The sequence below is a fragment of the Lepidochelys kempii genome, chromosome 23 (assembly GCF_965140265.1).
Source record: "Lepidochelys kempii isolate rLepKem1 chromosome 23, rLepKem1.hap2, whole genome shotgun sequence".
In the NCBI taxonomy this organism is placed as follows: Eukaryota; Metazoa; Chordata; order Testudines; family Cheloniidae; genus Lepidochelys; species Lepidochelys kempii.
The window spans coordinates 6,098,833-6,126,246 of record NC_133278.1 but is presented as its reverse complement, the minus strand read 5'-3'; the positions used below and the strand labels follow the sequence as shown (position 1 = coordinate 6,126,246).

Sequence of the window (27,414 nt, the reverse complement as noted above, 5' to 3'; positions counted from 1 at the left end):
CTTGGAGGTGCAACGTCAGTGGCTGATGGGGATCCTGTGAAGGGAAACCCCCACAGGCCATGGGCATCCAGGAAGGGAACAGCAGCAGGGTCCAGGAGCCCAAAAGCACAGCCTAGGGTATGTTTGGCCTGTGGCAGGCCCTTATATGAACCACGAGGAGCATGCCAGCCCCGGTGGGGTGGGGGTGGGCAACTGGGTGAAAACGTCGAAGAACGGCCTGCCGGCAGGGCAAGGCTGAGGGTGTGTTTTGGATGCCAAGAAGCCGGGTCAAAAGATGCTGACTTCGCAGGAAACAGAGAGTGGGCAACGGAAAGACTGCAGGGCTGCAACTAGTGGGGCAGGCCCCTGTGGCGATACGGACGTGCTACAGGGTGTGATTCCCAGAGACCCCCCGGGGCAGGCTCCTGTGCAGATACAGACAGGTTACAGGACATCTCTCCCAGACAGACCCCGCCAGGGCAGGCTCCTTTGTGGATATGGACGGGTTACAGGGTGTCCCTCCCAGAGACTGCCCAGGCCAGGCCCCTGTGGGGATACGGAGGGGATACAGGGCGTCCCTCAAAGACAGACCCCAGCTGTAAGACCCTTTAATGCTCTGCCAGGTATGGCCAGGTTTGCTGAAATAAGGTCTGGGAGGGCTGCGCCGCCTGGTGGCAGAACCATACAGTGCAGTTTAGCACCCCATTGCGGCATGGACCCAAGGGGCCAGGAGGGGTGGCCTCTCGCAGGGCCAGGCAGGAGGCAGGCAACGTGGAAGTGGCGGCGACGCCCGTGGACCTCGCCATTCACCCCGCAGTCGCTCGGAGGACACAGAGGGCTAAAAACCAAGGGTGGGTGAGACAGAAGAGGCTGCAATTGGGTCTGGCCCAGACACGGGACCAGCTCCGGTGGGCCTGCAGCCCCGGCGGGGAGGGGCTTGGGGGGCAGTGGAGCGAGCGTGGAGGATTCAGGTGACACTAGTCACCGTAGCACAGGCCTTGTGAGCAGAGGCCCAAGAGTCCCTGCGGAAGCAGGACCGGACATGAGGGAAGAAAAGGAGCAAGTGCAGCCAGTGGCAGGCAACCTGGAGCAGACGTGAGTTGCCCTGTGGGCGCAGCCTAAGACATCTTCCCCCACGAGGCAGGCAGGGTGTGTGGTGGGTGTGCACCCCACACCAGCCCTGAGAGGGTTAACTAGGGCCTGGCCTCTCCTGGGTGGGGGAAGGCCCAAGTTCATGGACATGGAGCCGGGCTGGGCCGGCATTAGATGGCCAGGAAGGCACGAGCAGGAGGGGGCTGCAGTCACTGCCTGGGACAAGGGAGGTCCTCAGGAGGCGGGAGGGCAGGGGGGGACCAAGCCCTGCGAGGCTGCCCTGGAGCAAGGAGTGGGCAAGAAGCTGGGCGAGGTGAGGGAGCCCCTGGGACCCAGGACCAGGCAGGAGAAGATGGAGAGGCTGGTAGGAGGCAGTCCAGGGAAACAGCAACAGGGATGGGGCCTAAGCAGACCTGGCCTGCTTGCTGTAGGGGCCCTGGGCTGGAACCCGGGGTAGCGGGTGGGCCCGGGCTCCCCTGCCGGCCATGGGGATAGCGGTCCAGAGTCCGAGGAGGGACTGAGCAACACCTGGAGATGGCCTTTGGCCTGGGGTCCTGCTGGGAGCAGGGGGAGCTCTGGGGTGCCACGTTCCCAGCTCAGGGTGCCAGCTGCCTTGGGGTTGATGGTGCCAAGTGCAGGGGGCACCTGAGATACAGACCATGGTGTAGACCCTGGGCCATGACCCAGCCCTGCTGGCCCCCACCTCCCCTCCCGCCGGTTCCCCCCTCCCCTCGCTCTGCCCTGCTGGCCCCCCCCTCCCCTCCTGCCAGTTCCCCCCTCCCCTCGCTCTGCTCAGCTCTGTGCTGGGTTAAGGGATCACGTCTAGGGGGGCATCCCAGGGGCAGCCGCTGCCCAGACAGTGTGGGATGGGCTCCATGCAGCCCCCCTCCCCCACCTGTGTCTTGCTTCTGGACCAGTGCCCAAGCTGAGCATCCCCCTCCCTTCCCCGACTGCTCAGGGGCTGGGTGGGCAGCGATTACGGGGTGGGAGGGCCCCTGCTGTGACCCCCGCCACCTACTCTCCCAGCCTCGGGAGCTCCCCCTGCTGGTGGCTGGGAGCCATTCCCACCCCCTGTGCCCAGTTGTGGCCGCAGTGAAGGACCCTGCCCAGCGGATTTTTCCACCAGCGTTTTTATTAAAGTGTAAATCTGAGTGGAGCTTTGCGGGCGCCAGGGCTGCGCCTGCCCCACGGCACCAGGGGGTGGCCCCAGGCCAAGTCCAAGAAGGGTCCACCGGACTAAAAACAGTGTGGAGAGGCGGCGGGGGGGGGGCGGGGTTGGGGCTCGGACACAACAGGCTGCCAGCCCCTGGGCTCCCAACCAATCACAGACCCTGAATTCACTTAGGTCCAAGCCCCCCTGCCCCCCCGGGGAAACCAGACCCCTCCAGCCCTGAGGAGCCAGGGGCCTGCCCCTTCCCCACCCCCACCTCGCAGGGCCAGGCCCTGCCGGGCTCATGCTGGGGCTGCGGCTTGGAGGCAGGAAGCAGGCAGGGCCCAGCACGCCGTGCCACTCGGCCCAAGGCAGTGGGTGGCATGCAGGGGCCTCTTGTTAGGGCAGGCTGCACCCGGTGCTACAGCCCAGGGTGGTGGCCGAATCACAGGGGCCCCTCTCAGTCACCCCCGCCACCTCCGGAGCCCTGAATGTCCAGGGAGCTGCCTCCTGCCCCAGCCCCACAACACACAGGGCCAGGGGGGCAGCGCAGGGGCTGAAGTGTAGGCAGGTTCCTGACCAGGAGAGGGGCCTCAGTCCCTTTCCCTGAGGCGGGAGGTGTCACCGGCGAGGAAAGGGTCCGGGGGGAGCAGTGGGGGGGGGCAGGGGCATCATTGCTGTGAGTCGGGCTGGGGCAGTCGCTCATTCTGGCTTCGCTTTGGCACTTGGAAGCTTGGCCTGAATCCTAAAGGGGAGAAAGAGAAACATCACCACGGCGGTTTAATACCCCCTGGCCTGGGCTGGAGCCCCTCCCCCGCCTCCTCGGCACCCACGCATGGCAAGACGGGCACAGAGTCACTGGGTTACCCATGCTCCAGCCCTGTCTCCCCAGGTCTGACCCCCTGGCACTCAGCCCCCCGGGCCAGCCCCTAGAGGGGAGCATGCTCACATCCCGCAGGACACCTGGGCTGGGCAGGGCTGGACGGGCAAAGGAGTCACTGCAGGGCGTTCAACCCAGCAGCCCCGCAGGGAAATACCGTGGGGACACCGTGCTGCAGGCCCTCTCCCCCTGCCTTCAGTGCTGACCCCAATACCCCAGCAGTGGGGCAGGGAGCTCATCAAGGAGTGCTGTCGTGCAAGGGCAAGGGGCTGGGGGCTCGGCAGGTGACACTGTGCTGCAGGGAGCTCAGCAGGGGGCGCTGTGCTGCAGGGAGCAGGCCCGGGGGCTTGGCGGGGGGGTGCCGCACTGCCGGGACTGGGTGCTCGGCGGGGGGGTGCCGCACTGCAGGGGGTGTCATCTCTGGGCTGTGTTGTGGGGTCACTACAGCTGCCTGGGAGACAATGAGCTGTGGCCCCTGTGTGGTTCCTGGCAGAGCCAGGAGCTCGTCCCCTCCCTCCATGGCAGACACGGGTAGGGTGACCAGCTGTCCCGATTTTATAGGGACAGTCCCGATTTTGGGGTGTTTTTCTTATATAGGCTCCTATTACCCCCCCACCCCCATCCTGATTTTTCACACTTGCTGTCTGGTCACCCTAGACACAAGGGGTGCAGGGGGCCCTTACTTGGCTCTGAGGTTACTCAGCTGGTTCCTCACCAGCCCAACGTACTGGTCGATCTGTGCCTGGAACAGATGAAGTGAGAGGTAAACGGGGGCTGGGGGGGGGTCTGGGCAACAGCCCCCACCAGAGACCATCGCAGAACTATGGGGCCCCTGGAGAGCCAGGACTCACTGCCTGGGGTGCCCCCGACGCCTCCGGGGATCCCTGAACAAAGGTGAGAGCTCCAGGGAATGTTGGGGTTGGTCCTGCTCTGAGCAGGGGGTTGGACTCGAACCTCCTGAGGTCTCTTCCAACCCTGCTATTCTACGATTCTATGAATGGGACACGGGGCCTGTCCCCTCTAGGGGGCGCCATCTCCCATCCAGCCCCAGGGTGGGGGAATAGCTAGCTCAGGGGGGCAGGGAATGGGACATGGGGCCTTTCCCATCTAGGGGGCGCTGGATCCCAGCCGGCCCTAGGGCGGGGGACTCCCTAGCTCAGAAGGTGGGGAGTGGGACATGGGGCCTTTCCCCCCTAGGGGGTGTTGTGTCTCTCCTGCCCTGGGGCGGGTGCAGAGCCAGACGGCTCCTGGGGCTGCAGAACTGCCAGCAGCAGCCCGTGAGCTGGGGTGCGCTGGTCAGGCTAGCCCCTCCCGATGGCGCACGTGGCCCTGAGCCACCCCCCGACCACTCACCTGGTGCTGTCGGTAGAGCAGGGGGAAAGTAAATGCACTTATCACACCTGGGGGCAGAAAGGGGCAGGTCAGAAACACACACCCCCTGCTGCTCCCAGCATCCCCTGCTGGGGGAGGCCCCCACAGCCAGCACTACCCACCTGCTGCCTACACGGTGGTCCTGCCCCGCACACACCCCCTCCCCGACCCCCCTTCACCCCCATCTGCCCTTACCCAGGATGAGCAGCGTCAGCCCGTTGAACACGGCTCCCACGTAGGTGAGGATGTAGAACAGGAAGGCGAACTGCAAGCAGGAGAGAGCACAGTGAGAGTGGGGCAGGCCTCCCTCCCCCCCGCCCGTCCAGGGGCTGCAGCCTGCCCCAGCCTGCCAGGGAGCAGCAGCCCCACGTGGGGGGAAGGAGCCGGGCTGGTTCTGCTCAGCAGAGACTCATGCGGGTCCCTGCTCCCAGCCTCCAGCAGGGGTCGCTGAGCAGCCAGGGCTTCCTGCCCAGGGAAGCTGGCAGGTGCACAGCAGGGCTGGGGAGAGGGAGCAGTTCCCTGCTAGTCTTGTGGGTTCATGGCCGTGGCTCTTGGCCTGACGCCTGAGACCCACAGAGACCAGCGTCCAGCTGCGACCCACTCTGTCCTGGGCGCATCCGTCCAAGCCGGCAGCCCCACCTGGCCCCGCGTGCCCGCTCCCTGCCAGGGATGCTAGTAGCAGGTTTTCGCCCGGAACACCAGGTCAAAAAGGGACCCTGGTGGCTCCGGTCAGCACCGCCGACCAGCCGTTAAAAGTCCGGGTGGCGGTACTGCAAGGCTAAGGCAGGCTAGCCCTACTCCGCTGGCTGTCCCTGCCCCGATCACTGGCTCTGCACTCCCACTGGCCAAGAACCGTGGCCAATGGGTGCTGGGGTTTGGGGCGGTACCTGCGGGCGAGAGCAGCGCGCAGAATCTCCTGGCCCCCCTGCCTAGAAGCCGGACATGCTGGCCGGTTCTGGGGTGCAGCGCAAAGAGAGGACAGGCAGGGAGCCTGCCTTAGCCCCACTGCGCCGCTGACCGGGAGCCGCCCGAGGTAAGCCCATGCCCCAACCCCCTGCCCCAGCCCTGAGCTCCCACCCAAACCCGAAGCCCCCTCCTGCACCCCAAACCCCTCATCCCCAGCCCCAGCCGAGACCCCACACCCTGAGCCCATACCCCCTCTTGCACCCCAAACCCCTCATCCTCAGCCCAACCCCCCAGCCCGCACCCCCAACCCAGAGCTCTCACCCCTTCCCACACCCCAACCTCCTGCCTCAACCCACAGCCCCCTCCTGCACTCCAAATCCCTTGGCCCCCCTCACCCCAAATCCCTCATCCCCAGCCCCACCCCAGAGCCCACACCCCTAGTCAGACCCCTCACATCTTCCCAACCCCAACTCCTGGACCCAGCCCAGAGCTCCCTCCTAAATGCCCCAAACCCCTCATTCCCGGCCCCACCCCGAAGCCTGCACCCCAGCCGGAGCCCACACCCCAGCCTCAACCCCCTGTCCCAGCCCAGTGAAAGTGAGAGCAAGCAATGGAGGGAGGGGGGATGGAGTGGGCAGGGGGTGTGGCCTTGGAGAAAAGGCGGGGCCTCCAGGCAGGGGGCAGGGCCAGGGTGTTCGATTTTGTGAGATTAGAAAATTGACAACCCTAAATCCAACTCTCAGAGTCCCAGGGGCCCAGGTGCTGCAGGCGCGTGGGGGTCGCTGCCCGACAGCAGGGGCAGGGGAGGGCTGTGCGCAGACAGGCCAGCGCTGGAATCCAGAACACCGCACAGCTTGCTGCAGGGTACCAGGTGTCACAACCCAATGGCCCCCTCCCTCAGGGGATCCCCTGGGGAGACAGATCAGCACTGTATGTTGCTAATGCTGTTGCAGGCATCACAAAGCATTTTGGGAAGAGTTAAAGGTGTAAGTGTGGAGTGGAAAATTCCTTTGCAGGTTGCAAAAGGCCGAAGAGGGAGGGAGAAAGACAGGAACAGGTTAACTCAACGATTCAGCTAGGCTTGAAAATAAGGGGCAAAACTGCCGCTCAAGGCCAATGCACACACAAACAAGCTCCCTGCTGCTAAACAGCCAAAAGCCTGTAAAAGAAAAACAACTGAACCAAACAGACCTAAAAATGGGGTGCAAAGCTAGTAAAAATGCAAAGCTCAGCAACTGGGAACATAACAGTCTCACGACCCTGAAGCCAATGTGTTTTGGGGAAACCAAGAAAGCCTCAAAAGGCCGGTTTAAACTGGCACACAGAGCTTAAAAACCAAAGGTCCCCCCCAAAAAAAAACACCCCCAAAAAAACCCAGGGTCTTAAAAACCCTCCCAAGAGCTGAGGCAAATCGGAGATCAACAGCAGATCCTAAACAACCCGTCCACCCCTCCCCTTCTTCTTACATTACACCCCGGCGTGGCCAGCCTTGGGTAGTACGGGTGTAGGTATGAAAGTGGGTTAGGGCTTGGGGCACTAACGCTTCCTTCCTTCCTCTGAGTGACGTGGGGAACCCCCCAGTGCTCTCCGCTGTTATTTTATTATTTTATCAATAAACTTTAAAACTTAAACCCTTGGTGTACTCCATCATCTCCTCCCCTAACAACCCTGCAGCCTCAGCCTAATCACCTGATGCCTCAGGCAAATTGATAACTGAAATCTGTCACGCAGGCAGGGTCAGAGCCCGGGGAGGAGTGGGGAAAGACCGGCCTCAGCTGACTCTGCGCTGGGCCTGAGTGCCGGAGCAGGAGCAGCCCCAGCGCCTTCCAGCTCAGGCAGGGGCATGGGGAGGGCAGCTGGAGGTCTGATCCCTGCGTGCGAAGCCATGGGGGTCAGTTCTGGTGCTTCAAGGCCGGCTGTGAGTGTGTGACGGCTGTGCCTGCGTCTTCCCAGTGCCCTGGCCTGGCGCCCGCCCTGCACCAGCCCCAGCCAAGTGGCCTGACCATCACCGGGCCACCTCCCTCGCCCACCTGGCGTGGCCATCACCTGGCCGCCTCCCGACTGGCCAAACGGCCTGGGCATTGCTGGGCCATGTCCCCAGCCTCAGGCTCTGGCTCTCCCGGAACCCCCAAAAACTCTGCAGAGTGGGTATCCCCCTCCAGCAGGCACGGGAAGCCCTTCACCTGCTCCCCACCACCCCTTGCTAATCACTGACCCCCACCCCCATGGAAAGGAGTCCCACATTGCTGACTACCCCCCCCCCCCAGTTCCTGCTCCCTCCTGCCAGACCCAGGGGTAGGTACCAGCTCCCCACCCATGACTCCCTAATGGCCAAGGAGAGCATATAATGGGGGGCTAGATAAATCCAAGGGGAGAAGGCAAAAAACCTTCCCCACTGTGCCCCAAGCCCCATGGGAAGGGGGGGTAAACAGAGGTCAACACTTAGAATCATAGAATCATAGAATCATAGAATATCAGGGTTGGAAGGGACCCCAGAAGGTCATCTAGTCCAACCCCCTGCTCAAAGCAGGACCAATTCCCAGTTAAATCATCCCAGCCAGGGCTTTGTCAAGCCTGACCTTAAAAACCTCTAAGGAAGGAGATTCTACCACCTCCCTAGGTAACGCATTCCAGTGTTTCACCACCCTCTTAGTGAAAAAGTTTTTCCTAATATCCAATCTAAACCTCCCCCACTGCAACTTGAGACCATTACTCCTCGTTCTGTCATCTGCTACCATTGAGAACAGTCTAGAGCCATCCTCTTTGGAACCCCCTTTCAGGTAGTTGAAAGCAGCTATCAAATCCCCCCTCATTCTTCTCTTCTGCAGGCTAAACAATCCCAGCTCCCTCAGCCTCTCCTCATAACTCATGTGTTCCAGTCCCCTAATCATTTTTGTTGCCCTTCGCTGGACTCTCTCCAATTTATCCACATCCTTCTTGAAGTGTGGGGCCCAAAACTGGACACAGTACTCCAGATGAGGCCTCACCAATGTCGAATAGAGGGGAACGATCACGTCCCTCGATCTGCTCGCTATGCCCCTACTTATACATCCCAAAATGCCATTGGCCTTCTTGGCAACAAGGGCACACTGCTGACTCATATCCAGCTTCTCGTCCACTGTCACCCCTAGGTCCTTTTCCGCAGAACTGCTGCCTAGCCATTCGGTCCCTAGTCTGTAGCTGTGCATTGGGTTCTTCCGTCCTAAGTGCAGGACCCTGCACTTATCCTTATTGAACCTCATCAGATTCCTTTTGGCCCAATCTTCCAATTGGTCTAGGTCCTTCTGTATCCTATCCCTCCCCTCCAGCGTATCTACCACTCCTCCCAGTTTAGTATCATCCGCAAATTTGCTGAGAGTGCAATCCACACCATCCTCCAGATCATTTATGAAGATATTGAATAAAACCGGCCCCAGGACCGACCCTTGGGGCACTCCACTTGATACTGGCTGCCAACTAGACATGGAGCCATTGATCACTACCCGTTGAGCCCGACAATTTAGCCAGCTTTCTACCCACCTTATAGTGCATTCATCCAGCCCATACTTCCTTAACTTGCTGACAAGAATACTTCTCCCATCCCTACTCCAGGATGCTCACAGGGGGCCCAAACCCCCTACACCAGCAGGGACAGGGAGCTGGGGTGACCCTGCCGGGGGGGGGCAACACCCACCTTGATCGAGTCCACCAGATCCTCCACCAGGAAGAGGCGTCGCAGGGTGTGTGCGGCCGCCAGGATGTCCCGGCTGAGCCGTGCGGTGAGGCGCTCCAGCTGCTCCTGGGACAGCGGCAGGTCAGCGTCCAGCTGAGCCCTGCGCACATGGGGGAGTGGGGGGTTAGCGAGTGGGAGGGATCCCAGCCAAGCACCCACCCCATAGCATCCCCTGGGAGAGGCCAGGGATGGTGTAGCTGGAAGCTCCCCATACAGCCAGTGCCCCGCCACACTCCCCACAGTGCCCCCTGCTGGGAGAGGCCGGGGCTGGCATACCTGGGGGCTCCCCACACAGCCAGCGCCCCACCACGCTCCCCACAGTGCCCCCTGCTGGGAGAGGCCGGGGCTGGCATAGTCAGGTGGCTGCTGAGGGAGGAATTCACTGGAAGGGGAGGGGGTACTCATGCGGACGGGGTGTTGGCGGTACCCACTAAAGTGGGAGTCTGGGGGCGAGGGTTAGACCCACCAGAGAGGGGAGGCTCTGAGGGTTAATCTCTGGCTGGGAGGGTGCAGGGTTGTGGGGGATCATTCAGTTGAAGGGGAGAGGATCGGGGGGCTGGCCAATGGTATGCTGGGGGACCAAGGGGACTCTCTGGAAGGAGGATGTCGGGATGGGGGTACTCACTGAAAGGGCGAAGGGTGTGTGGTTGGAGTCTTTGGGGGTCGCGCTCCCTGGCAGAGGGTCGGGGGGGTCACACTCCCTGGCAGGGACCCGGGGGAAGGTCACACTCCCTGGCAGGGCCTGAGGGGGGGTCACACTCCCTGGCAGAGAGTCGGGGGGTCACAGTCCCTGGCAGGGCTCTGGGGGGGTCGCACTCCCTGGCGGGGCCCCGGGGGGTTGCATTCCCTGGCGGGGCCCCGGGGGAAGGTCACATTCCCTGGGAGAGGGTCGAAGGGTCACAGTCCCTGGCAGGGCCCCAGGGGAGGGTCGCACTCCCTGGCGGGGCCCTGGGGGGGGGGGTCGCACAGAAGGTCCGGGGGGGTCACAGTCCCTGGCGGGGCCCCGGGGGAAGGTCACACTCCCTGGCAGAGGGTTGGGGGTCACAGTCCCTGGCAGAGCCCCAGGGGAGGGTCGCACTCCCTGGTGGGGCCCTGGGGGGCGGTTGCACAGAAGGTCCGGGGGGGTCACAGTCCCTGGCGGGGCCCCAGGGGAAGGTCACACTTCCTGGCAGAGAGCCGCGGGTCACAGTCCCTGGCAGGGCTCCGGGGGGGGTCGCACTCCCTGGCGGGGCCCCGGGGGGGGTCGCACAGAAGGTCCGGGGGGGTCGCACTCCCTGGCGGGGCCCCGGGGGGGGTCGCACAGAAGGTCCGGGGGGGTCACACTCCCTGGCAGGGCCCCGGGGGGGCTCACACTCACTGGAAGGGGTTGGCGCCGTCGGAGCGGTGCAGGACCTGCAGCCCCTTGCGGCTCAGCCGCAGCGTGAGGGTGATGCCCAGCACGGCCAGGGCGCCGTAGGAGCCCACGCTGACGATGCTGAAGTGGAGCAGGCTCAGCAGAGTCACCATGATGCCGGTGAAGACGAGCGCCGAGGTGCGGGTGTCCCGCCAGTGCACCAGGTCCGCCACTGAGGGGGAGAGCGTTAGCGGGGCGTGACGGGGGGTCCTGGAGCCAGATGTGTCCATGGCCTGGGGCTTCCCCTGGGGACCCTGTCCCCGTCCCTCAGGACCCCTCCCTCTGCCTGGCCCCTCAGGGACACCCTGCCCCCTTGGGAACGTCCCGCTCAGTCCCTCAGGACCCCCACCCCCCGCCTGGCCCCTCAGGGACACCCTGCCCCCTTGGGAACGTCCCGCTCAGTCCCTCAGGACCCCCACCCCCCGCCTGGCCCCTCAGGGACCCCCTGCCCCCTTGGGAACGTCCCGCTCAGTCCCTCAGGACCCTCACCCCCCCCCCCACCTGGGCCCTCAGGAACCCCCTGCCCCCTTGGGGACGTCCCGCTCAGTTTCTCAGGACCCCCTCCCCCTGCGTGGCCCCTCAGGGACCCCCTGCCCACTTGGGGACGTCCCGCTCAGTCCCTCGGGACCCCTCCCCCCGCCTGGCCCCTCAGGAGCGCTCTCCACTTGGGGACACTGGCTCCATCCCTCAGGACCCTCTCCCTCTGTCTGGCTCCTCAGGGATCCCCCGCCCCCTTGGGGACGTCCCGCTCAGTCCCTTGGGACCCCCTCCCCCCGCCTGGCCCTTCAGGGAACCCCTCCTCCCTGACCTGGGGACACCCGGCTCAGTCCCCCCTCTTGAGCCCCCTCCCCAAGCTTGGGTCCCTGGCTCAGGCCCTGGCCCAACACTGCATCTCATGCTTGGTCAGAACAACGAAGAGCCCCATGCAGTGAGTGCCCAGCTCCTGGGCACAAACCCTCCAGCCTGTGCCCCCATCAGTCCCCCGCCCCCTGGATATTGCAGCGCCAGGCCAGGGCACGAGCCGCCAGCAGGGCCCAGCCAGCCAGACCCAGGCCTGGACGGTTGCTGAGGTTCCCCCCAGCAGCGCCGCGCCAGGAGGGGCCCTCAGCCACACCCGGTCCCTGCAGGGGTGCTGGGGGGAGGACCCACAGCAGCAGGGCCGAGTCCAGGAGGCTGGGTCTGGGTCTCTGGCGGGGCCTGGGGGGCATCCTTGGGGCCGGGCTCTGCAGCAGGCCTGGGGCCTCGGGCGCTCCACTGGGAACAGCCAAAGGGTCAGGGATCTGGGGATGGGCCGAGGCCCCCATAGGGGTCTGGGCTCTGCTCTGGTGGGCACAGCCCTGGGGCAGGCACTCTGAGCGAGGGAGGGCTGCGGGCACAGACTGGGGGGGAGGGGGTGACAGACCCTGGTAGCTGCTGCTTAGCCCAGGTCCAGTGCCCAGCCCTGATTGGGTTGTTCCAGTCCTCCCCACGGGCCAGGCTACAGGATACTTGGGGAAAAGGAATAAGGGGGCATGGAGAGTCAAGGCACCATCTGCTCTGGGCTCCCGTCGCACAGGGGGTCTGAAACTGGGCCAGGCATCCCACAGCAGCTCTGAAACCAGGACACCCCCCGCCCCCCGGGGCCAGAGACAGGAGACTCCCTTCGAATATAGAACTTAGGTGTGTTTTTATCACTTAGTTAGTTATCGAGGTTTAAAACAAAGAATCAAAATCACAGTCCGCTTGTGTACGGGTCTTGTCTCACTAGGATAGTCTGAGGCCTTGTTCTTAGGCTAAGGCCTTTGGCTAAGCACCAGGGGCAGCCAGAAGCTGGGACACGAACAGTCACATCCCAAACCAGATCCTGTCCTGATAGTGCCCATCACCACCAGATAAAGAAAAAGATCTTAAGATGGTTAAAGAAAACTTAGTTTGACAGCATCCTGTCTGGCAAGCAATCACTTATCAGTGGTTGTGAAACCCTCATTTCTGTATTGTTTTATCTTTATGGCCCCCACTTTTCTATTGTTAATCTGTCTGGTTCTCTAATTGTTTCTGTCTGTTGTATAATTAATTTTGCTAGGTGTAAGTTAATGAGGGTAGTGGGATATAACTGGTTAGAGAATTATGTTACAATATTTTAGGATTGGCTAGTTAAATTTCAGTAAAATGATTGGTTAAGGAATAGCTGAGACTATTACTATATAAATGGGTCAAACAGGGAGTGGATGGGAAATTGGAATCGTGTTTGCTAAGGAGAGGGGGAATGGGAACAGGGACACAGGGAAGGCTCTGCGGCGTGGGAGCCAGGAAGGGGACACTGGGGAACAGACTCTATCGGCATATATAGAGATAAGCCCGAGTGGTGTGAAGGGCTTCGGAATATGCTTGCTTGGAAACTAACCCCAATAAACATCGCATTGTCTGCGCCTCGGACTTCTGGTCTTTTGCTGCTTGCTGTCTGCGTGACAACCAGAGGAGAGGGTGAAAGGAAAACCCCTAACACTGGGCCAGGCATCTCACACCAGCTCTGAAACCAGGACCCCCTGGGGCCAGATACAGGAGACTCCCCCACCCCCACTCCAACAGAGCCAGTGCCCCTGCAGTGCCCCCATCTCAGCTCCCCCTGCAGGACCCACACCTCAGTGCCCCCTGCAGTGCCCACAGCTCGGCACTCCACAGTGCCAATGCCCCAGAAGGGCCATCTCAGCGCTCCTAGACAGCCAGTGCCCAGACCCTCCTCATGCTCAGCCACGCCCCACACAATGTCCAAGTGTCACTGAGTCCCTGGGCGATGCTCAGGAACTGCTCCCTATGAAGCCAGGCAGGACTCTGGGGAAGTCTCCTTTCTGTGAGCAGCCTGTCTGCAGGGCAAACAGCTCACACAACATCTACCTTCCTGGGTCTGACCTCGGAGCATTCAGCATCCTCTGCCCCTCCATGCGCTTCCCCCAGCGAGTCCGCCCAGGCGGGGTCCTGGGGAAGCCAGAGGGTCCTGCCCCCCAACTCTGCAGTCAGACGTGACTCTCAGCCAGCCAGCCAGTAAAACAGAAGGTTTATTAGACGACAGGAACATGGTCTAAAACAGAGCTTGTAGGTGCAGAGAACAGGACCCTCAGCCGGGTCCATTTTGGGGGGCAGTGAGCCAGACAACCCCGTCTGCACTTCACTCCATGTCTCCAGCCAGCCCCAAACTGAAACTCCCTCCAGCCCCTCCTCCTCTGGGCTTTGTCCCTTTCCCGGGCCAGGAGGTCACCGGATTCCTTTGTTCTCCAACCCTTTAGCTCTCACCTTCCAGGGGGGAAGGACCAGACCATCAGTTGCCAGGAAACAGGGTGTCGGCCATTCTCTGTGTCCAGACCCCTGCACACACCTGCCCTCTAGGGCTCTGCAAGGATCATACACCCTCATCCCACCACCTAGAGACTTAAGAACTGCCTAGGGGAAACTGAGGCACCCCCACAATATTCAGAGGAAACATTAAGAACAGTCCCGCTTCGTCACACCAAGGCATGAGAGTACCCCGGCCACTGGCCCTGCGTGTACAGGGGTAACGCCTGACTCCCTGAAAGGCTGCATGTGCCAGCTTCCACCCCTCAGGGCGTGCCATATACTGCCCCACCAGTGCCCACTCCCCTTCCACACCCTGCCAGTGCCCACTCCCCTCCTGTGCCCGTGCCACATCAGTGCCCACTCCATGTATGTTCCCAGTGCCCTTGTTCCTCCCCAGGCAGATGCCTCTCTCTGTAACACGAGATGCCCAGGAGCTGGGGACACCCTGTTCCCACCCCCATCGCCCATCCTGCTAAGTGCCACCCCAGCCCTGCCCTTTTACATGGTAGTGGGGGGGCCTTGCTTCCCAGGGGGTTGGGGGAGGTCACCCCTTTGTGGACGACTCGTGGCTAAGTTTAGCTGCCGGCCTGCAGCTGTCGGGATGGTGCCGCTCCCCCTCCTCCACCTAGTAACTGACAGGCCCAAATGCCAGGCTGGGGGCATGTTGCTCACAGGCATTGACTGGGGTGGGGTGGTCACAACCTTGAGGATTGGGGCCCCCCAGCAATCACTATGACCCCCAGCTTTGATCCCAACCCCCACAGAGCTTCCATCTGCCCTGCTCTCCCAGCCCAGCCCAGCCCTGCCCGCAACGTCCCCCCAGCCACTCCCTGGCCCCCAAGAATGACCCAGCCCCAGTCCCTGTCTGAGCCCAGCCCCCCAATGCCCCCAGCCGTCCTCAGCCCTGTGATACCCCCCCCGATGGGGCATGTCTAACCTGCGCTACCCATCGCGAGTCCTTTCCCTGCAGCACGGTGCGAGGGTCCCGTCGCCTCGGCACACCGTCTCCGGGTGGGGGCTGGGGGCTGCAGGGCTGCACAAGGGGGGAGCCCGGGGGCTATTTATAGCCAACGAATGCCAGCTGCCATCTCCCATCACCCCATCCCCCTTCCTGTCCTGCACGGGGGCTCGGCCACACCAAGGATGGGAGGGACGGTGCCGATGGGCAGCGGTGGGGGGGCAGGACGGTCCAGTGCCTAAAGCACAGGACTAGGAGCCAGAACTCCTGGGTTCTGCCCCTGGATCTATAGGGGAGTGGGGTGCAGTGATCAGAGCGGGGGGGCTGGGAGCCAGGACTCCTCGGTTCTGTCCCCAGCTCTGGGAAGGGAGTGGGGTCCAAGGGTGAAACGGGGGAAATCAGGACTCCTAGGTTCTATTCCGTGCTCTTCTGTGGACAGATCAGTGTGAACCACAGAATGCCGAGCTGACTCCAGCTGAGAAGGATTCTGCTAACTGGAACCCCTTCCCCTGCAGGGTCAGTCGGATACACCCTGTTCTTCAGTGCTGCACAGCTGTGTAGCAGCCCCTGCACCCCACCCCAGAGGTGGCTGCATTACAGCACTGGGCAAGGGATCCCTGTATAACCAGCCCCTGCGCCCCACCCCAGAGCTGGCTGCATTACAGCACTGGGCAAGGGATCCCTGTATAACCAGCCCCTGTGCCCCACCCCAGAGCTGGCTGCATTACAGCACTGGGCGAGGGATCCCTGTATAACCAGCCCCTATGCCCCACCCCAGAGCTGGCTGCATTACAGAACTGGGCGAGGGATCCCTGTATAACCAGCCCCTGTGCCCCACCCCAGAGCTGGCTGCATTACAGCACTGGGCAAGGGATCCCTGTATAACCAGCCCCTGTGCCCCACCCCAGAGCTGGCTGCATTACAGCACTGGGCAAGGCTCCCTGTAAAACCAGCCCCTGAGCCCCAGCCCAGCCTGGCCCTGCAGGAGGCTGGAGCGTCCCCCTTCCAGCTGTGGCATTCTCTGGGAGGCATGTGCCAGCCCCAGTCTCTCCTCTACTGCTCCGGGACGTGCTGCTGTCAGCACCGGGGCTATGTTTACCCGCTGACTCGCCTGCCCTGGGATCCTGCTCTGGCACCAGCCCACAAGCTGGGAGGAGCTCTTGGGGGCGGGGACTGAGGCAGCCCTGCCAGCACCCAGCTGGGGACTCCAGCGCTGCGAGTTCCCCACGGCAATGCCCCATCCAGAACACCAGTGCGGTGAGCTTCCCCAGAGCAGTGCCCTGCCTGGGACTCCAGTGCTGCGAGATTCGGCCACAGCCCTGTTATTCACCTGTCCCTTGCCCCCCCCCCCCCAGCTCCCAGCTTCTGCGTCTTCATTGGCTGCTCACCTATCATGTATACGCCCAGAGTGCTCCCGGATTGGTCCAGCCCATCCAGCTGCTGTTCTGTGATTGGTTCCAAATCTGCCGGCTCCCCCTCCTCCTCTGGCTCCAGCTCCTCCTCCCCTGGGCTGGGGGCGGCTGAGATCTGGGGGGGGGGCTGGCTGCCCTCGGCGTAAGCGAGCCCGGGGGTGCCCCCTGCAGGACACGGCATGAGGGCTTTGGGCCCCGGGCGGTCCCCTGGTGCTGTCTCCGGAGCAGCCTCTGCCACAGGCAGGGAGGTGAGGGGTCATTGCCAGGGTCATCGCCTGCCTGACACCCCACGAGCCCGGCGGTGGTCCCCTCCAGCAACACAGCCTGCTCCAGCCCCCCAAGAGAGCCCCTGCTCCATCCCCCCATCTGCCACCTCCCTTCCCCCCGCCAGAGCCCCTCCTCCATCCCCCTAGCCACCTCCCTTCCCTTCCCCCCCAACAGAGCCCCTCTTCCATCCCCCCATCCACCACCTCCCTTCCCTTCCCCCCGCCAGAGCCCCTCTTCCATCCCCCCATCTGCCACCTCACTTCCCTTCCCCCCGCCAGAGCCCCTCCTCCATCCCCCCATCTGCCACCTCCCTTCCCTTCCCCCCGCCAGAGCCCCTCCTCCATCCCCCCATCCGCCACCTCCCTTCCCCCCGCCAGAGCCCCTCCTCCATCCCCCCAGCCGCCACCTCCCTTCCCTTCCCCCCGCCAGAGCCCCTCCTCCATCCCCCCAGCCGCCACCTCCCTTCCCTTCCCCCTGCCAGAGCCCCTCCTCCATCCCCCCATCCACCACCTCCCTTCCCTTCCCCCTACAGAACCCCTCTTCCATCCCCCCATCTGCCACCTCCCTTCCCTTCCCCCCGCCAGAGCCCCTCCTCCATCCCCCCATCCGCCACCTCCCTTCCCCCCGCCAGAGCCCCTCCTCCATCCCCCCAGCCGCCACCTCCCTTCCCTTCCCCCCGCCAGAGCCCCTCTTCCATCCTCCACCTCCCTTCCCTTCCCCCCGCCAGAGCCCCTCCTCCATCCCCCCAGCCGCCACCTCCCTTCCCTTCCCCCTGCCAGAGCCCCTCCTCCATCCCCCCATCCACCACCTCCCTTCCCTTCCCCCTACAGAACCCCTCTTCCATCCCCCCATCTGCCACCTCCCTTCCCTTCCCCCCGCCAGAGCCCCTCCTCCATCCCCCCATCTGCCACCTCCCTTCCCTTCCCCCCGCCAGAGCCCCTCCTCCATCCCCCCATCCGCCACCTCCCTTCCCCCCACCAGAGCCCCTCTTCCATCCCCCCATCCGCCACCTCCCTTCCCCCCGCCAGAGCCCCTCCTCCATCCCCCCATCCGCCACCTCCCTTCCCTTCCCCCCGCCAGAGCCCCTCTTCCAACCCCCCATCCGCCACCTCCCTTCCCCCCGCCAGAGCCCCTCTTCCATCCCCCCATCCGCCACCTCCCTTCCCCCCGCCAGAGCCCCTCTTCCGTCCCCCCAGCCACCACCTCCCTTCCCTTCCCCCCGCCAGAGCCCCTCTTCCAACCCCCCATCTGCCACCTCCCTTCCCTTCCCCCCGCCAGAGCCCCTCCTCCATCCCCCCATCTGCCACCTCCCTTCCTTTCCCCCCGCCAGAGCCCCTCTTCCAACCCCCCATCCGCCACCTCCCTTCCCTTCCCCCCACCAGAGCCCCTCCTCCATCCCCCAGCCACCACCTCCCTTCCCTTCCCCCCGCCAGAGCCCCATCCCCCCATCTGCCACCTCCCTTCCCTTCCCCCCGCCAGAGCCCCTCTTCCAACCCCCCATCCGCCACCTCCCTTCCCTTCCCCCCCCAACAGAGCCCCTCCTCCATCCCCCCAGCCACCTCCCTTCCCTTCCCCCCCTACAGAACCCCTCTTCCATCTCCCCATCTGCCACCTCCCTTCCCCCCAACAGAGCCCCTCCTCCATCCCCCCATCCGCCACCTCCCTTCCCTTCCCCCCCAACAGAGCCCCTCCTCCCTCCCCCCCCCCACAACAGAGCCCCTCTCCCATGGTTCCTACCTGAGTGTGCGGCGAGGGCTCCCGGCTGCTCTGCTGCCCCAAAAGGGCGGGGGCAGGGCCCACCCCTGCCTGGCATGACTTGTGGCTCTTCCCACCCCAGGGAGCTGGGCTCATCCGCGTAGCTCAGCGGGGCATCCCAGGCCGAGAAGGGTTCCAGCCCCTGGCACTGCCCGGCCAGCAGCCCCTGCTCGCCCTCGGGCGACTGGCACAGGCTGGGGATGTTCTCCAGGCTGTCGCCCAGCGCGGGCACCAAGGTCTCGCAGGTCTCGGGGCGGGGCAGGGGGCCCCTCATCCGGCGGGCCAGGGAGTCCCGCCGCCCCCGGGGGCCAGGCTCGCTGGGGGGGATGGCGTCGGGGCCACCCGCGAAGGTGATGTAGGAGAAGGTCAGCTCCCTCGGGGTCCCCCAGTCCAGGGATGTCTCCTCCTCCTCGTCCTCGGAGAACTCCCGCGCCGTCTGCAGCTCCGGGAAATCCGACTCGTCATTGCCGCCTGCCGGGGAGGCGCGGGGGTTACTGGGGCAGAGAGGCCGGGCAAGGAGGGAAAAGGAACCTCAGACCCCTGCCAGGGACTGGACTGTGGGGGATCTGCCCCGCCCCCCTCCCCCCACAACTCCCTGATGAAGACCGGACTGTGGGGGATCCAACCCCCCAAACCTCACCAGGGACCGGGCTATGAGGGGCTCTGCCCCCCCTCAGCCTCCGATGGGGGACTGGACTGTGGGGGATCCAACCCCCCAAACCCCACCAGGGACCAGGCTGTGAGGGGCTCTGCCCCCCTGTGATGAAGTGGGGGCTTTTCTTGTTTTTTTCTTGTTTTTTTCCAATGGTTTGCATGCAGAAGGGGGTGGGACTCAGTTTCCCTGGGTGTTACTGGTTTAACGAGGTGATGGGAGAAGGAGTTTGTTGGTACAGAGAACCCACGAGGGAACTTGGGACCCCGGCCAATGGCCTGGAGAATGGAGACCCCAGCGACTGGTGACCAGGATGCCCAGCTCGGGAGTCACAGGCGGGTCTGGGCAGTGGGAGAACAATGGGCTGCGGAGAGAGGACCCTGGTGTCCTGACCAGCTGGTTCCAGCAAAGGACTGGCTGAGAGGAGAGGAGGCCCAAGCAACCCTGTTTACCTGGATAGAAGAGAATGGACAGAGGTGGGGCTTGTGGGCAGGTGATATCAGATGCCCAGCTGGAAAGGGGAGGTGGGGGGTGGGGGGCTCAGGGCTGGAGGGAGAGAGCAGGCAGAGCCCACCTGGATGCAGGGGAGACTTGGATGTGCTGGGCTGAGGGAGGCCAGGCCTGAGGCCCTGAGAGTTTCCTGTGCTGGGTTCAGACGCTCAATAAACCCTCCTGTTTTACGCTGGCTGAGAGTCGCTCTGGTCTAGAGATCAGGGTGGCATTATTCCCTCTGGGCGTGGGGGTCCCAGGGGTCCAGAGCGAGTGGACTCCCTGAGGGGGCGCACGGCGAGAGACAGGTGTGCTAAGGATCAGAGAGGTGCGGTTCCAGGAGGCGGAGGGGCTTAACCCCCCAGACAGAGTGGATCCCCGAGAAGGGCTGTCACACTGAAGGGGACCATACTGGGCCAGGAGTGGGCAGGACCTGTGAGTCTGTGACACCCCATCATCCCCCCGATGGAGACCAGGCCGTGGGGGATCCAACCCTCCAAACCCCACCAGGGACCGGGGCTGTGAGGGGATCTGCCCCCCACACACTGTCAACCTCCCAATGGGGACTGGGCCATGGGGGATCCAACCCCCCAACCCTCATGGGGGACCAGGCTGGGAGGGGATCTGCCCCCCATCCTCCAGGCTGTGGGGGATCCAAACCCCATCAGGGATGGGACTGTGAGGGGCTCCGCCCCCCGTGCTGGGAGCTCTGGGGACAGGGCATGGGGGGCAGAGACTCACCGTCTGTGGAGTCAGGTGTGGTGGAGACAGTAGAAGGAGATTCTTCTGCAAGAGACAGAGGGAGGCACGAGGGTCAGTCTACTCCAAAGCCCCAGACCAGCAATGAGTCCACACACCCCTGAGCCCCCAACCCCTCCACCCCACTCCCTGCAGCCCAGCGCCCCCTAGCGCCACACTGGCGCATCGGGGCCAGCACTGACTGCCAGGGGAGAGCACCCTCTACTGAGCACCTCAACCCACTCCCTGCCAGGCACTGAGCATTCCTGGGGGCTCAACCATTTTGCATCTTTTACTACCAGACCAAACCCTGAGTAGTGATTCCAAGCAGCGCAATCTAACCCACTGCCTCACCCGATGCCCAGGCTGCGGGCAGGTGCCAACTAGAACATCCATTGCAACAAACTCTCTCCTATTCCCGGCCCTGCTGACCAGCGTCCTCACTAACCCCAGGGGAGAATGCCCCATTCAGCTGCAGGATATAAGTACCTGTATGCAAAGACCCAGGGGATCTCTCCAGCACCCAAGCTGCATCCTTCCCCCACATGCTGTCTCCCACTCTGTTCCCCTTCCTTCCCCCAGCCCCTCCCAACCATCACCACCCCCCTTGCTCTAACTGCCCCCCAATATATGCAGGGGCAGTTTGCTGGGGAGACTCAGAGACAGGCTGATCTGAGCTGGGGTCCTTGGGATGGCTTTACCCTGCAACCCCCCCTATTGGGACACTGACTCTTGGGGCAGCCCCTTGGGGCAAACTTCTTGGTTGGAGGGCCACATCTGGATGGGGATATTGCATGCAGGGCCAAGAATGTAGGGCTGGGGCAGGGAGTTGGGGTGCGGGAGGGAGTGTGGGGTGTGGGAGGAGGTGCGGTATGCAGGAAGGGTCTCAGGGCAGGGAGTTGGGGTGCAGGGTTCAGGAGGGGTACGGCAGGGGGCTCAGGGCAGGGGATTGGGGCGGAGGAGGGGTGTGAGGGCTACAAGGGGGCTCAGGGCAGGGGGTTGGGGTACAGGGTGCAGGAGGGGTTCAGGGTGCGGCAGGGGGTTGGCGTGCCGGCAGGGAGCTTAGGGCAGGGAGTTGGGGTGCGGGGTGCAGGAGGGGTTCAGGGTGCAGCCTCTGGCCTGGCGCCACTTACCTGGAGTGGCTCCAGGATGGCAGCAGCATGCAGCGGGGCTAAGGCGGGCTCCCTTCCTGCCCTGGCCCTGCGCCGCTCCAGGAAGCGGCCAGCACCACGTCCCTGCGGCCCCTGGGTGAGCGGGGGGCAGAGGGCTCTGCGCACTGCCCTCCCCTGTGGGTACCCACTGGCCACGGTTCCCATTGGCCACGGTTCCCTGTTCCTGGCCAATGGGAGCTGCGGGGGGCAGTGCCTGGAGGCAAGGGCCGCACACGGAGCCATCTGCCCCCTTCTCCCCCAGGGGCCGCAGGGACATGGTGCCAGCCACTTCCAGCAGCAGTATGGGGCCAGGGCAGGCAGGAAACCTGCCTTACCCCCGCTGCGCCACGGGGCTGGCAATCCCGCGGGTCAGATCCAAAGCCCTGGTGGGCCGGATCCGGCCCCCGGGCCATAGTTTGCCCACCCCTGCCCTAGCCAGACCCAGGGGGCCTATTTCAGGCTGCCCAACAGGGGGCACCACGTGCGAGCCCCACTGGCTGAGGCAGGTCTCTCCCCACAGACGGTCGGGCAGGTGCTGCCACCTCCCACCACAGTCTGTTCCCGGAACTGACCTCATCCCCTCCCCACGGCTGCTCAGAGCCCCGCCATGTTGAGGCCAGGGGGTTAATGCAGGAGCTGGGCCGGTGCCAGGGCCCTGGCAGGTGAAGGAGCCTCCTCCTGCCCCAAACTGTCCGGTTTCCTGGCAGGTCTGGTCAGGACAGGGGGGCTTAAGGCAAAGCCCAGCTGCTGAGAGGAAAGGGCCAGGGGTGAAGGGAGGGGCACTGTGCTGCAGGGTTCGGGAGGGGGCGCTGTGCGGTCAGGGCAGGGCTCAGGAGGGGGGCACCGTGCAGCCAGGGGCAGGGCTCAGTAGGGGGTGCCATGCGGTCAGGGCGGGGCTCAGCAGGGGGCGCTGTGCGATCGAGGCAGGGCTCAGCCCTGTGGTCAGGGGCAGGGCTCAGTAGGGGGCGCCATGCGGTCAGGGCGGGGCTCAGCAGGGGGCGCTGTGTGATTGAGGCAGGGCTCAGCCCTGTGGTCAGGGGCAAGGCTCAGCAGGGGGTGCCGTGAGGTCAGGGCTCAGCAGGGGGCGCTGTGCAATCGAGGCAGGGCTCAGCAGGGGGTGCAGTGAGGTCAGGGCTCAGCAGGGGGCGCTGTGCGATCGAGGCAGGGCTCAGCCCTGTGGTCAGGGGCAAGGCTCAGCAGGGGGTGCCGTGAGGTCAGGGCTCAGCAGGGGGTGCAGTGAGGTCAGGGCTCAGCAGGGGGCGCTGTGCAATCGAGGCACGGCTCAGCCCTGTGGTCAGGGGCAAGGCTCAGCAGGGGGCGCTGTGCTGCTGGTGGGAGATTGTTGTCCTTTGAATCACTGATGTTAAGGCCCTGACTCCTTCACCTTCCAGTTCCCCAGGCTCTTCCGCAAAGGGCTGAGCCCCGACCCCAGGGCACTGGCCAGCCTCTCACTTGGGGAACAGCCAGTAACGCTGGTGCCTGGGGTCAGCCCTGCCTGCAAATGTGCCCCACAGCACAGCGCCCCCTAGTGTGATTGCGGGAATGGGTCAGCCCTGCCGGTGCCAATAGCACAGCGCCCCCTAGTGCAAACTGCAGGAATGGAGTTAGCCCTGACCACTCCGCCCATCGAGTCCCGGTGAATAATGGCAGGGAAATGAAATTCCTGTTTTACCAAATACTTAAAGAGTTTTTGGAACTTTGTTTTTAATCTCTGACTGGGACCAAACCCCTCCTGCATGTTCCTGAAGCCGGAATGAGGTCGGCTCCCCGAGGCGCATCTAGGGAGCTGCCCAGAACAGAGCACATGATGTCTCGGCCACCCAGGGCCAGAGAAGCCTGGGGGCTGGGAACGATTTTCTGACAGAAAAGGGAAATTTTAGAGCAAAACTGAAATTTTCCTGAGAAATGTTCAATGTTGCAGAAAGTAGTAAATTCCCAGTAGTAAATTCCCGACAGGGACATTCAGCTCTGTGTGTGTGCAGGGCCTGGCACAATGGGGCCTGCCCCATGGCTGTAAGGTCTTAGGCCCTACCATAACACACCTAATAGCTGTAAAATGTACAGCACCTGGCACAATGGGGCCTTCCCCATGGCTGGGGGGGGTCCCTAGGCACTACCGTAATACACCTAATAGCAATTCAAATGTACAGCGCCTGACACAATGGGGGCCTGCCCCATGGCTGGAGTTCCCAGCTGCTACAGTAACACACCCAATAGCAATACAAATGTACAGCACCTGACACAATGGGGGCCTGCCCCATGGCTGGGGCTCGTGGATGGTACCCTAATACACCTAATAAACAATAATCATTCCTGCCAGCACCTCTTGTACCCTGCCGCTTGATCCTTAGCAGCCTCAGGCCTCGGAGTCCCCCCAGCTCCCGCGGAGCCCTGACCGCCCCCGGCCCTGCGTCCTGGGCCGGAGTGGGGGGTGGCTGGGTCACCCACCGGCCCCGCCGTCGAATTTCAGCACTGTCCCCCCGACCCCCCAGAGCAACGGCGGGGAGCGGCCCCAGCCTGGGGATGCGGATGGAGCAGCGCCCCTGGGGGCACCAGCTGCGGCAGGGGCCAGACTCCGCCCCAGGCCCTCGGCTGCCGCTCTCCGCCCAGCCCAGGTGCTGAACCGGCCCGGAGCCCGCGACGCGCCCCGCCCAGGGGCCCTGCAGCCCCCGGGAAGCCGCCTGCCGCCGCGCCCGGGCCACGGCCAGGCCCCGGGGCGCAGAGCAGCTGCCCGCGGAGCCGGAGAGAGATTCCCCCGCGTCGGGTCCCCAGCGGCCCGGCTCCGTCCGGGGACCCCGCGAGCACCGCAGCTGGAGCCGCTAGGCCGGGCGGGGGGCGCACGGGGGCACCGGACAAGATCCCTCCACGCACGGGCCCGATCCTCCCCACGCCCCCCCCCCGCCCCGCCCGGGCCCGATCCTCCAGCCTGACCCTGGTCCCGCCCGCCGGGCCGGGCCGATGCCCCCACCCAGTCCCGATCCACCCTCCCGGCTCGGGGCCCGCTCCCCCAGCCTGCCCAGCCTGCCCCTGGTCGCCCCCCGCTCAGGCCCCATCCCACCTCCCTGTCCCGATCCTCCCCCCCGCGGGCCCGATCCCCCGGCCTGACTCTGGTTCCTCCCCCCCCCCCCCCGCCCGGGCTCGAGCCCCGCGCCCCGCCCCGCCCGCTACGTACTGCAGTGGGCGAACCCCAGGACCTGCCCCATCGCCCCGCAGTTCCCTTCATGGGGCTCGCGGTGCGCTGCGGCGGCGCTGCCCCCCGGCTCCCCCCGGCTCTCATCTCCCCGGCCCCATGCTGCTGCCGCCGGCCGGCCTGATGGGGAAGCCGCGGCTCTGCAGCTCGCTGCCCCCTCCGCGCCGGCCTGCGAGCGATTGCGGGGGGGGAGTGGGGGGGGCTGCGGAGGAGGGAGGGCGGCGGCTCACAAAGGCGAGGGGCGGGGAGTGTCTGTGTGCGGGGGGGAGAGACGCAGACAAAGGGGGACTGAGACAAAGGCGCAGGGGAAGGGAGAGAACGTGGGGGGCAGATCCTGGTGGGGATGGAGAGGGAGGGGTGGGGGTAGGTCCTGGAGGGGTGGAGAGGGAGAGGTGGGCGTAGGTCCTGGGGTGGGGGCAGAGGGAGGAGTGGGGGCAGATCCTGGGGTGGGTGGAGAGGGAGGGGTGGGGGTAGGTCCTGGGGTGGGTGGAGAGGGAGAGGTGGGGGTAGGTCCTGGGGTGGGTGCAGAGGGAGGGATGGGGGTATGGCCTTGGGGTGGGGGCAGAGGGAGGGGTGGGGGTAGGTCCTGGGGTGGGTGGAGAGGGAGGTGTGGGGGTAGGTCCTGGGGTGGGTGCAGAGGGAGGGATGGGGGTAGGACGTGTCTGAGAGCACTCTGGGGAAAGAGGCGTTAACGGCGTGATGGGATGGGAGTGGTGGGGGGGTAGTCGCAGGGGCCATGCTGGGCGAGGGTAGGAGCCCCTCCTCCACCTGGTCATCCCAAACCGCTACCCCCCAGCCCATGCCATGCCCCCCTGGCACTCTGAGCCCCTTCTCACTCACTCTCATGCCACCCCAAGCACCCAGATCTGCAGCTCCTGGGCATGGGGACCGGAGTGCCTGGCTCACCACCCGGGGTGCAGCTGGTAGGGCCTGTGGGGACGGGGCATCTCCATGGAGATGGTGGGACCCCGGGCATCACTTCCCCCGGTGGGTTGAGGGCGGGGCCAGAGATGAGCCCCCACCAGAGGTGCAGCCCAGCCTGGGACTCCTCGCCAGGCTGAGTGGGGTGGCACGGACCCTGCTCTGGGGTGACCAGACAGCAAATGTGAAAATTCGGGACAGGGGTGGGGGGTAATAGGAGCCTATATAAGAAAAAGACCCAAAAATCAGGACCGTCTCTATAAAATCAAGACATCTGATCACCCTACCCTGCACTTCCCCACCTCCTGCCTGGGGGTATACAGCCTGGGGACCACAGGGGACAGCACCGCCCCCTTCTGGGCGTAACAGAGTCAGCACGTTAGTAATGACCCAACACTTCTCTAGTGCCTCTCCCTACGGATACCCCCAGCATGCTATGCAGCCACCTCTGGGGTGGGGCGTGGGGCTGTTTATACAGGGATCCGTCGGCTGGTGCTGAGATGCAGCCACCTCTGGGGGAGGTAGGATGCATAAATACAGTCATCCAGCAACTGTGATGAAGTGGGGGAGTTTCTTGTTTTTCCTTGTTGCCTAGGTGGAATTTTCTTGGTTTTCCTATAGTTTGCATGCAGAGGGGGTGGGACTCAGTTTCCCTAGGTGCTACAGGTTTAACAAGGTGATGGGAGAGGGAGTTTGTTGTTACAGAGGACCGGCGAGGGAACTTGGGACCCCAACCACTAGCCTGGAGAATGGATACCCCAGAGACCGGTGACCTGGTGACCCGGAGGCCCAGCTCAAGGACCGGCGAGGGAACTTGGGACCCCAACCACTAGCCTGGAGAATGGATACCCCAGCGACCGGTGACCTGGTGACCCGGAGGCCCAGCTCAGCAGTTGCAGCCGGTTCTGGCCAGTGAGAGGACAATGGGCTGTGGAGAGAGGACCCCGGTGTCCTGACCAGCCGGTTCTGGCCCGTGGGAGAACAATAGGCTGTGGAGAGAGGAGAGGAGGCTCAGGCGACCCTGTTCACCTGGAGAGAAGACAAAGGACAGAGGCCAGGGTTGGGGCTGGTGATAGCAGATGCCCAGCTGGGAAGCAGGGGGGCTCAGGGCTGGAGGCAGGGAGCAGGCAGAGCTCACCTGGATGCAGGGGAGACTTGGATGTGCTGTGCTGAGGGAGGCCAGGCCTGAGGCCCTGAGAGTTTCCTGTGCTGGGTTCAGATGTTCAATAAACCCTCCTGTGTTACGCTGGCTGAGAGTCTCTCCAGTCTAGAGAACAGAGGGGCATCATCCCCTTCGGGGGGTGGAGGCCCCAGGGGTCCAGAGCGAGTGGACTCCCTGAGGGGGCCCACGGCGAGAGACAGGTGTGCTAAGGCTCAGAGAGGTGCGGCTCCAGGAGGCGGAGGGGCTTAACCCCTGAGGGAGAGTGGACCCCCGAGAAGGGCTGTTGCACTGAAAGGGGCACCCCCTATGGACCGCACAGGGCCAAGAGTGGGCACGACCTGTGAGTCCGTGACAGTAGGGCCTGTGGGGATGGGGCATCTCCATGGAGACAGTGGGACCCCAGGCATCACTTCCCCACGGTGGGTTGAGGGTGAGGCCAGAGCTGAGCGTCCGTCACAGGTGCAGCCCAGCCCAGGACTCAGCGCTGCCCCTCACTGAGCTGAGCGGGGGGCACGGACCCTGTGCTGCCCCCGCCCCCCACCTTGGGACCACCAGGGGACAGCACCGCTCCCTTCTGGGCATAACAGAGTCACTACATTAGTAATGACCCAATGCTTCTCTAGCGCCTCTCCCCACGGATACCCCCAGCATGCCATGCAGCCACCTCTGGGGTAGGGCGTGGGACTGTTTATACAGAGATCCGTCGGCTGGTGCTGAGATGCAGCCACCTCTGGGGGGAGGTAGGATATAGAAATACAGTCGCCCGGCAACGCTGCCCAGCAATTTGGGACAGGAAGTGAAAACAAGTCAAGTTTCTGTGTGAAGCTGTGTGGGGAGAAGCCCTGAATTCAACCTGGGAGAAAAGCAGCATATGCCAGCTGGGCCCTTCTGCTCCCCCATCCCCAGCTGGGCCCTGCTGCTCCC

General features: G+C 64.0%; 1 protein-coding gene across 4 annotated transcripts; it reads right to left on the bottom strand.

Annotated features, from left to right (window-relative positions):
- Positions 1-2,183: 2,183 nt before the first annotated feature.
- RTN2 (reticulon 2) lies at positions 2,184-24,600 on the bottom strand. Of its 4 annotated transcripts, none has more exons than XM_073321717.1 (11): positions 24,390-24,598; positions 20,070-20,114; positions 18,170-18,658; positions 16,142-16,396; positions 14,733-14,828; positions 10,448-10,655; positions 9,052-9,190; positions 4,668-4,737; positions 4,455-4,501; positions 3,785-3,843; positions 2,184-2,966 (listed from the first exon to the last, which is right to left on the bottom strand). In XM_073321717.1, the coding sequence occupies exons 1-11, from the start codon at positions 24,418-24,420 to the stop codon at positions 2,924-2,926; spliced, it is 1,482 nt and encodes a 493-aa protein (XP_073177818.1). In that variant the 5' UTR covers positions 24,421-24,598; the 3' UTR covers positions 2,184-2,923. The 4 variants fall into 4 exon arrangements, with proteins under 4 accessions (XP_073177818.1, XP_073177815.1, XP_073177817.1 ...); XM_073321714.1 differs by lacking the exon at positions 14,733-14,828 and adding an exon at positions 12,867-12,923 and having other exon boundaries at positions 24,390-24,597; XM_073321716.1 differs by lacking the exons at positions 4,455-4,501; positions 14,733-14,828 and adding an exon at positions 12,867-12,923 and having other exon boundaries at positions 24,390-24,600.
- Between the last annotated feature and the right edge of the window lie 2,814 nt (positions 24,601-27,414).